Source organism: Rhipicephalus sanguineus, chromosome 6 (genome assembly GCF_013339695.2).
Source record: "Rhipicephalus sanguineus isolate Rsan-2018 chromosome 6, BIME_Rsan_1.4, whole genome shotgun sequence".
Lineage (NCBI taxonomy): Eukaryota > Metazoa > Arthropoda > Arachnida > Ixodida > Ixodidae > Rhipicephalus > Rhipicephalus sanguineus.
In genome coordinates this window covers 128,878,162-128,893,470 of record NC_051181.1, presented here as the reverse complement: position 1 = coordinate 128,893,470, position 15,309 = coordinate 128,878,162, and the positions used below count along the sequence as shown (strand labels likewise).

The 15,309-nt window shown below is 47.0% G+C and overlaps 1 protein-coding gene across 1 annotated transcript in view; it reads left to right on the top strand.

Moving 5' to 3' along the window:
- Positions 1-15,309, top strand: part of LOC119396386 (transcription factor GATA-4) — a 177,481-nt gene that overhangs the window by 123,730 nt on the left and 38,442 nt on the right. The window contains 3 exon segments of the mRNA XM_049417070.1: positions 1,108-1,178; positions 1,180-1,281; positions 3,739-3,789. Coding sequence (XP_049273027.1) covers positions 1,108-1,178; positions 1,180-1,281; positions 3,739-3,789 — 224 coding nt within the window.

Here is a 15,309-nt window from a genome sequence, read left to right as displayed (position 1 = left end):
CCAGATACAGCAGCATGCCAGCTATATACAGGACATGTACCAGTGTTGTACCAATACCACCTATATACCAAACATATACCAGTTGTACACCACATATGCGAATTACATACTAGTTATATACCTGCCATATAGCAGGTACACACCAGATATTGCAGTTATGCAACAGGTATGCCAGCTATATACATCTATATATTCGAGATATGCTAGTTATATACCAGATATGAGAGTTATATAACGGTTATACACCAGACATAGGACAAATATATACCAGTCATACACCAGATGTATACCAAATATAACTAACATAATATATACGCGTGGTTTCCTGTCACTGTATTTATTCCGCACTGTACTTAAGCGTCCGGGAAGCAGCATTAATAGAGAAAAAAAGCGCTACAAATAGCTGTGTCAGCATGGCATCAGTTGCTACAACAAACAAAGAAGAGCGTTTCATGAGTAAGTGCAGGTTAAAAAAAGGGGGGGGGGTGATCTTTTTCTCGAGCTTTTCATTGGGTCGTCGTGCACCTTTATGAATATTAGACGTTAGCCAGAGTTGAGGTCATTACGGACGTTCTCCGTATTGTCTTACCTGTTTGAACACGGAATGCCTGCGCGTTCTTATACCGGTATTGTCTTTACCACGTCCCGCCGAATGCTTGTGATTGTTGTGTAGCCTGATTCCTTTGTACTGTTGCCGGAAGAGGCGTTAGTTTTTTTGTTTTTTGTTTTTTAATAAGCATTCGCAGTTGTCCTTAGCGCATGGCAGGTCCGCCTATATAGACCTTTTCAACGGAGGGAAGGATCACCTCCTTTCTGGACTGTCGCACGAAGGTACAAAAGCTGGCGACACAGCCTTGGCAGGGCTTTTTTTTTTGGGGGGGGGGGGGGGGGTACGCATACTGACAACAGCCCAGAAGGGATTATAACGGCTCCCCGGGAACCTTCTTTGACAAGGTGCATACTTTTCGGTCTAGTCCAAATGCTTGCGCTGTTCCCATAGTCCAATAATCATTCTAATTAGAGCGATTAATCCACAAAGTTCATACCATGGAGTGTTCATTGATCACAGCCACTAACGTATACACGCTTGATAACTTGTGTTCGCAGAGCGGCTTCAGGAGTTCTACAGCAACGAGAGCAAGGAGTGCGTCAACTGTGGCGCCATCTCGACGCCGCTAGTGGCGGCGGGACTGCACGGGACACTACCTGTGCAACGCGTGCGGCCTCTACTCCAAGATGAACGGTGCCAACAGGCCGCTCATGAGGCCACCCAAGCGTATGGTGCGTGCTTACATCTACTATAACCATTGTGCCAGCGGCATATATACACGATTTTACGTAAGACATATGGGCGCCTTCACCTTGGCTGTTAAACGAATGTGTTTTTGTTTTTTTCCGTATTACGACGTGAATAAACAAGGTCACGAAACGCTGAATGCACGAACCCAACCGTTGTTACGCGCATGCGTCTATACAGTAACACTGTTCGTTTAGTTGTTGAAGATACAACACTGCTGCCGTCGATTAATTTGCATAAAGAAATAATAAGATTAATTGTTTGGGGTTCACGTCCTAAAACCACGATATGATTATGAGAGACGCTGTAGCCTGAGCCACCTTCTACGCGCACGGGCCTCTAGCACTACGCTTCCGCCGAAATGCGACCGTCGCGGCCGGGACCTTCGGGTTAGCAGTCGAGTACCATAACCATTAGACCATCGCGGCGGGTCTATAGCATAGCTGGGAAAGGCATTTGAGTTGAGTTCAATGCAACCTGTTCAGCAAGACGGCAGCAACTACAACCGCGGAGGATCCCGAAAAATGCCGAGATCCCCTTTAGAACCTGTTTTCTAAAGTGGCTTCATCTCTTTCGACAAACGCTGTGTACACTGATAATCTTTATATATAAGGAAGAACGCCGAGGTGAACTTTATTGTCGGCCAAGTGATGTTGTTCTCTTCTTTCGAGGCGGAAAGACAGGCAACTGTTACTATACGAGCGCGTCCTGTGTAGCACACACCCTTGAAAACTTTCGCGCTGCGCCGCTCTCGCTGTACGCATGCGCGGTTCCCTCCATGCAAGCCATTATTCGTGCCAGTGCGTTCGCTGCGTTTCTTCAGCCACGCATGACGCTTACATGCATGGCCACTCGACGGACGAAGATATATATGTATAAAATATATATCCCGTAATATCACAGCACATGGCCTTGCCGGTCACCAAGGCGGTGTGAAGTCATGCGAAGTACTCTATACCTCAATGACTTCGGCGTTTCTACGTATATACCTTTATTTGCTGGGACTCTCTACACGCACCTGTTCAAATTACATTTGTTTGCTCAGCCGTGCTTGCACCGTGTTACATTGTTCGCGTCTATAGCGCTCGCGTTTTCTTGTACTGCTGGAGTGCTCGAGGGACATCAATTTTTAATATTAAGTAACACTTCCCTTTCTAACCTTCCTTCATTTCAATAAAAATTCAAAATTGAAAACGTCAGAATTATCTTCCTTCATTTCAATAATTACTGGGGTTTTACGTGCCAGAAAAATAGCACATGATTACCTATGAGGCACGCCAAGGTGAAGGACTCCGGATTAATTTCTTTCGCGTGAACATAAATCTAAGTGCATACACGGCTGCTCTTGCATTGCGCCGCCCATAGCCGGGCATCAAACCCGCGTCCTCGGCCTTTTAACTTTAACATTTAACTGCTAAGCAATAGACCACGCCGGGTTTGTCATAGTTTAATAGAACGCGTTGATGGGGCTACAGTTGCTTCGCGTATAGCGGGTTTTCCGAACCCGTATACGTCAAACGAAACAAACGAACAAGTAGCCTTTTTCTAAGGTGTGGAGGTGTCACTCCCCCGATGGGACATGCACGGAAGATTAGGTTGGTTACAATAAAGGTTCCCACTTTTCCCTCTAAATATAAAGAAAGCAGCCTGACACCTTCTTTCGTCCCGTGTAGGCTATGCGCTTGTAAAATTGTGCACGCGCCTGAAAGAGGGACACTTAATCATATCGTACGGTGAAAATATATTTCTTTTCACAATTCCGCTGTCGTGCACTTTGCGAGAAAAAAAAAAAGAAAAAGAAATCAGTTTGTTAAGTTATTACTAGAAAGAAAAAAAGACGGCTAACTCCTCCCCCTCCCCTCCCCCTCCTCTCGCTTTCCTTGATTCCCTCTCATTAAGATCATTTTGCTCGGCAGTGGAAGCTTTGCATTCTCACATGTAGCCCGGGTTATACTGTCTCCGGTTGTAGGGCTAGCGGTACGCTTGGCACGCTCGAATTGGTGCGCCGGGTATCGTGATTCTTCTCACTCAAATCGCCTCGTCGCTCGCACAGATACCGGGGAAAAAATGATTCTCCGTTTTACAATGACTACGACCCCCCCCCCCCACCCCCCCCCCCCCCCCCCCCCCCATCTTTATGACTCTCACCACACCGCGTCCAGATCACATCGCATGCTTTTTCGTTGTACTGTAGAAGAAGTGACGGCTGGGCTGGTTGGTAATAGCTCTTGAACACCTTGAAAACGGCCTAAATTACGGCACGGACAAGAGGGGATTCAAGGACACACTGCAGCGCCGAAGGACACACCACACTGTGTGTGGTGTGTTCCTCGTATTTTGTTGTCCGTGTCGTAATTTTGCGCCGTTGTCAAGACGTTCAAGAATTTCGTTGCAACTTCACTAGCTGTTCCTTTCATTCTCGCTTTTCTTTCCTCACGCAGACACCTCCCGAATCCGGCACCGACGCTCGTTACAGGACGTACGCGAAACAGGTAAGTTGTTCACAACATGCCCTTCCCGATCATTCCCAGATCACGACGAGGAGATTCTTCGCGCTTGTTTTCCATCGTTTTTCTTTCTGTTTTTGTTCTTGGCTCGTTATACATAAACCACGACGGCTGCTTCACGCCCAACCACATCACTTCCCTCCCCCACTCGCTCTCTATCCCACTGCTAAACCGTCTACCGCATATCTTGTTTTACTTCCTTTTTTTTTTTTTTCGAGGACGTAAAAATTAACAGCTTCATACGTCGCGTTCCTCACTTCGCTTTCTTTCTTTTTCTTTTGCCCGTTTTTTCTTTAAACTCGTAGGTTTTTTTTTTCTGTTTTTAATAAAGTGCGGTGAATTCCGGCGCCGTCTCACTCGACGGCAGGTTGCGAGATGGTTTTCTTTTTCTTTTTTTAGTTCATTAGTACGCGCGGATCCCGGCAGCAGCTTGCTTGCGTGCTCATGTGATCAGTGGCCTCGGTGCATGCTGGGATCTCCTCCCTCACTTCGATGGTGGTACACATAACAGCCACACTCTTAATCCGTCGTTATTCCTGCTTATACGAGTCTAGACAGACAGCCCGGGCTGCCTCCGCGAACGTCACGCCAGTAATTCGAAAAAAAAAAAAAAAAACAGAGAAACAAAGTATTCGTCGGTTGTGAACCCCGCTGGTGGAAGCGAAAATTTCTCGCTTCGCTGCAACGAATGCCCAGTTGCCGCTTCTTTAAGATCAATCTCTCTCGAATTTTCTTTTTTGGAGTGGAAAGAGGACGTCTCACATACCTAAAGTATGTGGACCATCTTTCACTCTCGTTTTTGTTTCGAGAGAGAGGGAACAACTTTATTGGTTTTTGTTTCAACATTCTTTTTCACTCGCGTCGTCGTTGATGCCCGAGGCCGACGCTCAACATCGAGAAGGACGCGTAATATATGTAGTCGGTTGGACAGCTTTTTAAATTTTTTGCTAGTTATTTTTTGCGAGTGATTCAGCCGTACGTTGGAGTGAGTAACGCCAACTGCGCACAAAACACGAGGCGGAAGTAGTGCACGAATAGCTTTTGAGTGAGTGAGTGAGTGAGTGAGTGAGTGAGTGAGTGAGTGAGTGAGTGAGTGAGTGAGTGAGTGAGTGAGTGAGTGAGTGAGTGAGTGAGTGAGTGAGTGAGTGAGTGAGTGAGTGAGTGAGTGAGTGAGTGAGTGAGTGAGCGAGCGAGCGAGCGAGCGAGCGAGCGAGTGAGTGAGTGAGTGAGTGGTGAGTGAGTGATGAGTGATGATGAGTGAGTGAGTGAGGGTGAGTGAGGGATGGTAGTGAGTGAGTGTAGTGAGTGAGTGAGTGAGTGGTGAGTGAAGGTGAGTTGAGTGAGCTGGCAAGCAAGAGAGAGAGAGAGAGAGAGAGAGAATAAACGTTTATCAACTAGTATTCCTATTAGCAACTGATGTGGGTGGGGCCCTTCGTCCAGGGTTGCCAGTTGGCTTCCCAAGGCCTGATCCGAGAGTCGCGCCTCCCATGACCAGTGTGATAATGCGTGTGTTTTTATGAGCAAGCAAGCAAGCATAGGCACAGCTAGATTTTCCGCATCGATTTCTCATTCGTGTTGTTCCATATCATGTTCCACGTTGTATGAACATTAACATACACATTTGAGTAACATAGGCATTTAACGTGTGCATTTTAGGTGTTGGCTGCGGCCAGAAGTTATGATTCCCAGTCGTTTTACTGCTGGAATGTAATTTCACACAAAAACGGTGTGTACATGGCGCATGGATATATATGTATACATGCAATGTGCGCTGTGCGTGGCAACTAAATGAATGGGGAAATGGTTGTGGGCGATGTTCCTCAACTATGCATTGGGATAGCCGACAGTAATGTTGCATAATTTTCCATATGTATGGAGTTATACAACAACAACAACAACAACCAAATATGTGACATTGCTGTAAATAAGAAGCTTTGCATGTGCATACCAACAACAAACTAGCCGAAGAAAAAAAAAAAAGAATCTCGTTTTTGCAGCCAGCGCTTTCTTCTTTGTATTGTTCATCAGCCGTTCGTCCTGTGTAGGGTCGCAAACCGAAAGGTCCCTCCCTGCTTTTCCCTCTCTCTCTGTCTAGAAGGAACGAGCACGGCTGCTGCATGAACGCTTTAGAGGTCGCTTTCAATTTGTTTACGTTGAATAGACGGCAGTCCAAGGGCGGCAAGCGCGTTGCTGTCACACAGCGCTTAAAAGAATTCGAATTCTGCCGCACGGCCCCGGTCGCAAAAACAACGACTCATTTCTAACTAGTCGCCTGAAACCTTTCTCAAGGACAATGCCGAGTACTACGGCTATGCACTTCGCACACGAAGCGCGGTGTAATGTTGATCGGTTTAGTTTAGTTAGGTTTTCATTTAATGACGACTATACTTTACTATTATGGTTTCTGTGGTGACCACTTGTTTTTCTTCCTCTTGTTTTTGTTTGTTGCAGTCGACGCTATACATAAACAATGCGTGTGTGATTGCCTACTTTGTGTATGACGTGAAGTATAACCCTTGACACTCACCGGTGCGAACAACAACACAGTGGTATATGGAGCGGAGCGATAGGACTTCAATTCTGCTTGTTTGTTTCTTTGTTTCTTTCACTCTGACGAACCGCTGTTTTCCAAAAAATAACATTCGACAGAAATCGACCTGGTTGGGGGGGGACACGAGTAGTTAATGATATTGTTATAATTACTCATTGCGTCATTTTTGTTTTACGAGCAATACCAAGGAAGGGCGTGGAAAATAGACGGTGTTCGCACCGCACTAAGGTTATGCGCCCGCCAACGAGGATTAAAGATACAAACAAGGTCATGAATAATTAAGCAAACAGCAAGTCGGACTGTAGTCAGACAAACGCCTATGACTACTGGCATTAACCTTAACGCTCCGGAGCGCATGGAGCTTCCAAAGAGCTGTTCATGGTATACCAGCGACGGCTTGAGTGCAGTCACCATTATCATCATCCGCCTATTTTCGTATGCAATGCAGGACAAAGGCCTTTACCAATGATATCCAATGCACTGTGTCATGCGCGAGCAGACTTCCATTTTATGCTTGCAAGGTTTCCAATTTCATCACACCAGCTAGCCCTCTGGCTACCTCGACTGCGTTTCCCAGCCTTGCGGTTGCTTTGACTGACCAACGGTATACGTGTTCTACGCATTACGCGGCCTGCACAGCTCGTTTAGTGGTCGTTCCGGATTTTTCTCAAAGCCCACGAGGGCTGCCGCTGCTTCTTTTCCGATACACTGTGTCCTCTTCATATCTCGCAACGTTACACCTACCATTATCAATCCTTAACTCCTTGAGTTTCCTTGTATATTCTTTAAGTTTCTGCCCCAAAGGTAAGCCCTAGGAGAACTCTGTGATCAAGCCGGTGGTCACGATTTGGAAGTGCCTGCCGTGTGCGCTTCACTCCGTCTTCGTGTACCACGTTTCTCAGTACAGTAATGCGCAGTAGGAAGGGAAGTTGGAAAGCGCTGTCAACAGGTATGCACAGCCGCTCGCCACGTGTGTAGTTTCGCGTCGGCCTCAAGGGCAAGTATACATCATCAATATCAATTGCGTGTAGTCACACGCTTCAAACCCGTCGGGTTGACTGTTCAAACGGCGGAAGTCGTTTTATTATTTTTTTTTTCTTGCGCTGCCTCGGTCCTCCTGAAAGGTCTTCCTTGTGGTGTTCTTTTCTTTCGCTAGCCTGATGGACGTCGGCCGGCACTCATTGACGTTTTGTAAACGACGTTCTGCGTTTCAAGATGCCGCCGCGGTACTTCGGAAGTGGCGAGGAGATGATGTTCGAGCAAGGGGAAGGGTTTTGTGTAAAACTCCGATGGTGGCCCTTCGTCCTGAGCATGTGTGTAGGTTTCCTACACCTGAGGCAGGGAAGGAAGCAAGCAAGCAAGGAAGGAAGGAGTGAGGAAAGGCAGGGACGTTATAGTCAGCCTAAAAAAACTGGTATGCTGCCCTACACAGGGGAAAGGGATAGGAGAGTTTGAAAGTTACAGGTAGAAAGAAAGAAAGAAAGAAAGAAAAAGAAAGAAAGAAAGAAAGAAAGAAAGAAAAGAAAGAAAGAAAGAAAGAAAGAAAGAAAGAGGGACAGGGGGAGCAATATCGCCATTCGTCTATAACCGCCGGTGCAAGTCTGTTGTCTTCAAGGGATGCAGAAAAAATTTCGAGACAGTGAGGCCATTCCTTTTGTTTCCGTGCTATAAGCGGCCCTTACACGACGGACAATCTTTTATGGTTACCCGCTCGTTGTTGTATCGGGACGGGTCGGGCGGCGAAATATGCCCGTGCCCAAGTCTAGCACCGAAACGCGTGCTTTTTTTTTTTTTTTCATTTCCAAATCGGAGTACCAGACATGGAAGATGTGATACACCGACTATTCCAGTCATCCGCTGTCCCACTTTGTAAGGCGAGAGCCATACTCGTGGCCAGCTGTATAGCGCGTATGTATACAATTAGCATATCGCATGGAAATCATGCGCAGGTCCGAAGCGCGCAGCCATGCAAAGTACCTAACACTGTTTTTTTTTCTTTCTTTTTTCGCCGTCGCCTTTATTTATTTATTTATTTTTTGAGATTCGAATGGCGACGGTTGTCCGTTCGTGGCTCTCTGGACAGTGCCAGGTGGCTGTTATTTATGTGGTGCCCGCAGTGGGGTCAAGCGCACACCGTCGGCCTTGAACAGGGATCAGCGTTTGCTAGCTACGTGGTACGTCGAACCCGCTGTGCGCGGCGGTTATTGTGGTGGCTTTACGACGTCCAGCTAGCCATATACTCGACATTTGTAAGTTTTTTTTTTATTTCTCGGTCTCCTTTGGCACGCGTGTTAAGCGTAATCCGGGAGCGGTGCTAAATTCGTAATCGTTTTACACGTCCGTCTATAGGTGAACCAGTTCACACGTATACAAGCATAACGCATGGGGTCGGTTGAAAGGCCATATTGTTACCAAACCGAAAACGAACGTGGTGTGGCTAGCTAAACGTTTCGTATGAACTAAACAACAACAACAAAAAAACGATGTCATGACCGTGGCGGCCGTAACGTGTTTGCAGCTTCGAAACTTTCTTCCGGCGCCTGTAATTTGTAAAAGCTCAGCCTTCGAGATCGTAGTTTGCTACGCCGCGGGGGAGCCGTCACCGATTTGTATACTTGTAGATTTAGACACCCAGCTTTTAGAGTATACGACTGAACATTGGCACACATTGCTTGCGTTTGCGTGCCAAAATCGTGACATGATTATGAGGCATCCCGTATAGCGTATCCCTCGGCCACTCGCGGTCCCTTTAAGGTACACCTAAATCTAATTACACTGATGTTTTTGCATTTAAGCACTATTGAAATACGACCACCGTGGCATGGGAAAACATTGACACTTCCACTCTTCATCGCTTACGGGCCGATTCAAACAGCAAACATTTCAACATCGTTCCTGCATAGTTGGTGACGTCTGTTATTCTAGCCTGCAGAGCGGAAATTCGTGCTAGTATATGGAAATAATCAAGTAGAAAATACAAAAATGCCTGCAGGGCATCGATACGGCGCTCTCAGTTGAGTATATATCGCATGCCCGTATAATAATAGCATCTCGTTATCTGATAAACGACACGCGCTTCACCTTGCGACTGCTGATAACGGACGGCGTGTATACTCCCTGCGTTCGTGACGTGTGCATTACGAGAACCTTGAAAGTACAGCATGATGTCCTTCTGAAATGCCCAACTATGGCTTCCCGGAATGGCTAACTATCGATGATTTTACGTAAGGCACATGAGTACCGCCACCTTAGGCTGGTAAACATTTTCTTATTTTTGTATATCGCGGCGCGAATGAATAAGGTGATGAAACGTCGAATGCGTCAAAGCAACCGAAACCCACCTGTAAAATAGTCATAACTGCCCCTAACGCCTAGCTATGGTGCGTTTGTTAGTAAAACACTATACATTGAAGTTGCATATGACAGTACGAGAGCCTCCAGATATCTCGTAAGGGTTATTTTACAGGCGAAATGTTCTCGCGAGTATTTTAAATGTATCGATACAGCTTAAGTGTGCGGTTGTCGTTGCATTTGGACGTCGAGCTATAGGCGTTATGCTTCGTCCCGCATAGACGAAAGTACATCCGTATATGTATACAGTGAATACCAGCTATCGAGCGTCAAGAGTTTCAAAGAAATATGACCTGTGTTATCAGTAGGCGTGCGCAGGGTTCCCTTCAGGGGAGGGGGGGCGAAAGTTTGTCGCAGCGCCCCCCCCCCCTCCCAATTATGTCAATGTATGGCTCTGACATTGCCCCCCCCCCCCCCTACCCTCGAGTCGCATCGCCCCTCTCCCTATTATCACAATGTATGGGGCTGACATTGCGCCCCCCTTAGGTGAATAGGGGGGGCAGCCCCCTCCGTGCGCACGCCTATTTGTTATATGTATATGCACTACATCCGAAAGCGATATACGCAAATGGCGACCTCTGGTAGAAATGATTCCAGTCGTCTGTTGCGAGTGCACTGCTGCACTGCCGTTTCAGCGGAGTCTTTCTCTCAGCAACATATATATTCGCATCGTGCTTTCGATCTTATCGATCGATGCTTCCATTATACTGTGTTGTACAGGGGCTATGAAATATGAGCTCGTGTCCACACGGCTGTCGTGACTACAGACGGTTACCCGACGCGTATACCTACCTACTATATATCGCTGTCTACTTATCCAACGCTTTCCCACGGATACACCGTACAAACGGAATGGTGCAAGAGCACGTCACCGACTGCTTCGAAAAGCAACATGACTGGTGCACTCGGAAGTCCAGCCCCAACCACCCCCCTCCAACGTTGTGCGTTATTTGTAGGGATTAATTATTCATGGGTTTCATGCCTTCATGTTGCATAAAAAGAAATCGTTCTATCTGATAACCACGCCACAGGCGGCACTTTAGATTGTGTTTGCGTCCATGTCGATGGTCCCTCATTAGGAAATTTCTTACTTTCTTACTTACTTGCTGGGATTTCACGTCCAAAAACCGTACGCACGACAAATGGTAAACGTAGGAAAGCTTCTGCGAGTGTCGCAGAAAAATGTTAGTGACGCAGCCAGTTTTGCATCACGCAAGAGGTCAGTTGCAAGTTGCAACCAATGGAAATTTCGGGGTAAGGCATTTCAATCACTAACGGCGTTTTCGAGAGAAGAAAATTAACATTTGAAAAAGTTAGTTCGCGCGAATATTAGTTCAAAAGTTTTACACTGAAGCCGTATACGGCTAGGCGAAAGCAAAAGTCGTCCATCCTATGCGCGCATCCTATGTGCCACAGAAATTACGCAAGTCACCACTGGTACACTGAAGGCGAAGAAGTGGGGACACACGGGCGGCAAGCGCCAGTTAAGATTTCTAGACAGAGTCGTAAAAAAATCATTATTTGAGAAAGAGTCTTTCATGAACCGTCGAGATTAACCCAGTGATAAACACAGGGGCCGGATGTTTCAGGTTCCCCGGTTAACCATCGGCACGGAGTGCTTTGGGCGGTGGTCTCGTGTTTTCACCTCATGTGTAAGAATTGACGCGATGCGCGAATTAAAGATTCTCTCCAGAATTTAAGCTGCCAGGTCACATGCCAAGCGTATCGTAAAAAAAAAAAAAAGAACGTTGCACCACACAACGTGCACCTCCGACTTTCTCGCGTTTTCTGAATCGGCGATGTGTTGTTGTACCGGCCCGCGTGGCACGAAGAGGATTAAGTAACTTTATTTATGTGCCCGGTCTCGCGCTTTCACGATGGTATCGAAGCAGCTATACGCTCGTATAACGCGACCAAACGCTGAATATTCATGGCCGCGGACGAGTATGTGTGGGTACGCGCATGCTCACCTTTACGTATACCAAGTGGGGCGGCCGCAAACGGCGATCCTCTGGTTTCTATGCATCTGCGGGTGAATCGACGCGGTGCGTATACGTTGGGGGTCTCGCCTACGCGTTTTACGTGCGCAAATTCCATAAACTTACGGGCACGTGACCCCAAAACAACTCTCGGAGTAGAGAGACAACGCAACGTGTTCGTTCGTGCTGTACTTTCACTTGAGTTTGAACTACGCAAAACACGTTTAAATCAGACCTCGATATTATCAAACCGCGCTTGAGATGAAAACACCTTCGCTGTATTCGATATTTTTTCGTAAGTGCGTATTCGTTAGATAGTTGTGTTTTTGAGAAACATTTCTGACTGACTTCGTTATATAAGGTAATCTGTTATATCGGTGCTCGTTATATTGATATTTGATACAGTTTCTATATATATATATATATATATATATATATATATATATATATATATATATATATATATATATATATATATATATATATATATATATATATATACACGTGTTTTTTACATGCTCGAAAAACGAAAAACACATTCAGTTTATTTATATCTGATAATCTGTTATATCCACGTTCGTTATATCGAGGTTAAAGGCTAATATTCGTTATACAAGCCTACATATGTCACATGCTCACACTGGCAAGAAACAAACTAGGTTTTATTTTGTCCCAGCCGATAATCTGTTATAACTGCGTTGGCTATATCGAGGTATACCAGCGAAAGTAAACATAAAACGACAAGGTGCTCACGTACTTCACTTTCCAGTCACTTCGCTCAATTGGCTCTTTCGTTGAGGAAGGGACCACGTGCGTACGCCCGTGAAAAGTTGACATGGGCGACATTGCGTACACATATACATTGGCTAGCCGGAGGCCAGCATGCACGCCATGCAGCCACTGTGCCCACCCACCATGACTTCCGGCCTAAGAATAGGCGGTGAAGTGCGTGTGTGTTTTGTGGTTGTGAGTGCGTTGCTGTCGCGTCTTCGGTGAGAAAGCTTCCGAAAGTGACCCTAAAAAAAGCAAAAAAAAAAGCAGAGGCTCTTGAAATGTGGAGAATGGGGAGGTCGACACTTGGAGCCGTCGGCGACATTCTGGGCGAGCACGGTAAGTCGACGGTTGTTTGCCTTCGAGGTGAACGCCGACGGTGAACAATGGGCGATAACCAAGACAAGAAAAAAAAAGGAAGGAAAGAAAGAAAGAACTTCCACCTGGATACCGAAACTACGAGTGTTTACCTACAGCTCTTTCCCTTCGCCACGCTCCCACTCTGTCACACGGTCATCTCTCTTCTATATATATGTATATTTTTTTCCCCACCCCCGCAACCACTAGTCGGCGCCTTGCCCCGCACTGCCTCCGAGGCAGCGGTGTTGCGCTCCCGTCTGTCTGCATCCTCAGCGGGTGTTCTCTTCGCGTAAACCTGAGGCGGCACGAGCATCGAAGGGTGTCTGCGTTTCAGAGGGGGTGCAAGTGGGGGTGCAAGTGGGGGGTGGGAGTAACAGCGCTACGGTAGCGACCAAGAGGGGAGGTTGGAATGGGCGAGGCTTTTAAAGGCAAATTACGCCCCTCTTCTCCCGTCGTCTGCCTGCACCCCCCTCTTGGTCTTCTGCAGCAGTCGGTGGCTGCAGACGGGACGCGGATGCAGTAGACGACAGACAGACAAGACGCGTGCCGCCGACTGTCGCCGACGTGGCGACACGTCGCGGCGGGTGGGGTGACGCCTGTCCCGGTCTGCTGCCGCTACTGACGCCGTCGCCGCGAGAGCCTTGGGGGGTGGGCTCCTCGGGTTGCAGCCCCCCCTTCCTCACCCCCAGCCACCTCGCGTCCACCCATCACAACCATAAGCAGTTTGTGTGCTTTAGAGTGGGAGGCAAGTGGTGCGGTGGAGCAGCCGCAGTTCATTGCCTCCCGGTCTTTCTTTGCAACATCGTGAAGCTTTTATGCGGCTTGCAAGGTGGACGCTAAGATGAATTGTGCAAGCTGAGGAGCACCAAGTGGCCAGGATTAATTCAGATTACTGCAGACGTACTTGACTACACTGTGCTTCATAATTATGTCTTAAATTTGGCTCGTAACGCAGCACAATTTAATTTTTTTAACGACGTTCACTTTCTCATTGAGTGTATCTGTACAGAGAATGCGCTATACTGGCCACGGCTGTCGCATTTTGATGGAAGCGAAATGCAACGAACACCCGTGTGCTTAGATTTAGGTAAGCCCGCTAAAGAACGCCAGGTGCTCAAAATTATTTCGAATTCCTCCACTACGCTGTGCCTCATAATCATACCGTGGTTTTGCCACCAAACGCCCCAGCAATTATTAATTGTACATGCTTGTTGCGCGTGTGTACGCTTGGCCTTTTGTTGTTATTGTTGTTGTGTTGTTGTCGTCGTCGTTGTTGTTGTGTGCATAGTAAGCGTGTGCAAAGCGAAAATTGTCTAGAGGAAGCACTGAAAACGTGGCCAAGTTGGTATTTAGTAATTGCTCGATCGTATTAACGTTAATGGCGGAACACAAGACAACAGAGACGAACTTTCTTCTAGCACGTCCGCCCTTCAGTGCGGACCACTTCGCTAGAGATAGCCAAAGTGGACAACTGCGCGCGAAGTCATAAGATAGCCGGGTGCAGTCACTTCTGCAAAACGTTTAGCCGAAGAAAAGGGCTTTCCGTACGCAAATACCAAATGGTATTTTGCTTATTTTTCGATGTCGCGGTTCTGCAGACTAGGCGCATCGATATCCAGGAATAATAATAATCGTTGAGGTTTTACATGCCAAAACCACGACATGATTATGAAAGACGCTGTAGTGGAGGGCTCCGGAAATTTCGACAACATGGGGTCCTTTAACTTGTCCCTTCATCTAGGTACACGGGCCTCTATATAAATATATATAGCATTTCGCCTCCATCGATATGCGGCCGCCGCGGCCGGGATTCGATCCCGGGACCTTCGGGTCAGCAGTCGAGCACCATAACCACTATAGGCCACCGCGGCGGATCAATATCCAGGAAGGATTGGTCGAGGGTGTCGCATCACCCAGAAGATATTGCATCGAAACTACGCGAGGCCTGTTGAGACCAGGAAATGCAGCAACGCACGAATCGCTCTCTGAGGTCTTCTGAAGGACGTGCCCGGATATCCAAGTACGTTCAAATATTACAAGCGACACTGCGAATGTGCGGAACTACAAGTTGCCTGCCTTGGGTTTAGAGTAGATCAAGGAGGTTTAAAAAAAAAAAAAAAACTCCTTGGAGTAGATACTATCAGCTGAACTTCAGTCGTCTACCAAACGTCCTTAGTAGAGAAGAGCAATGTCCCTTAGTAGAGAAGTCCCTGCAGAAGACACCACTGTAGGTGTCAAAATATGCGAAATGGAAGTAGCAGCGTCGGTCTCGAAATTGAAACTCTCCTCCTTACCACAAGCACGATTTTTTGCGAGCAAAACGGTCCGTGTTTTCTTCTGTACTTTTATTCCTTTCTTTTTGACACATCATTACACTCATAACAAACATGAGGTAATACGTATCGTACGAGCTTGTCCAGGGACCGCCTCATATGATCCAATTATTACGTTGCGAGCTTCTGATTTCGTCAGTCTCGTTGTTAAGTCCGCTTC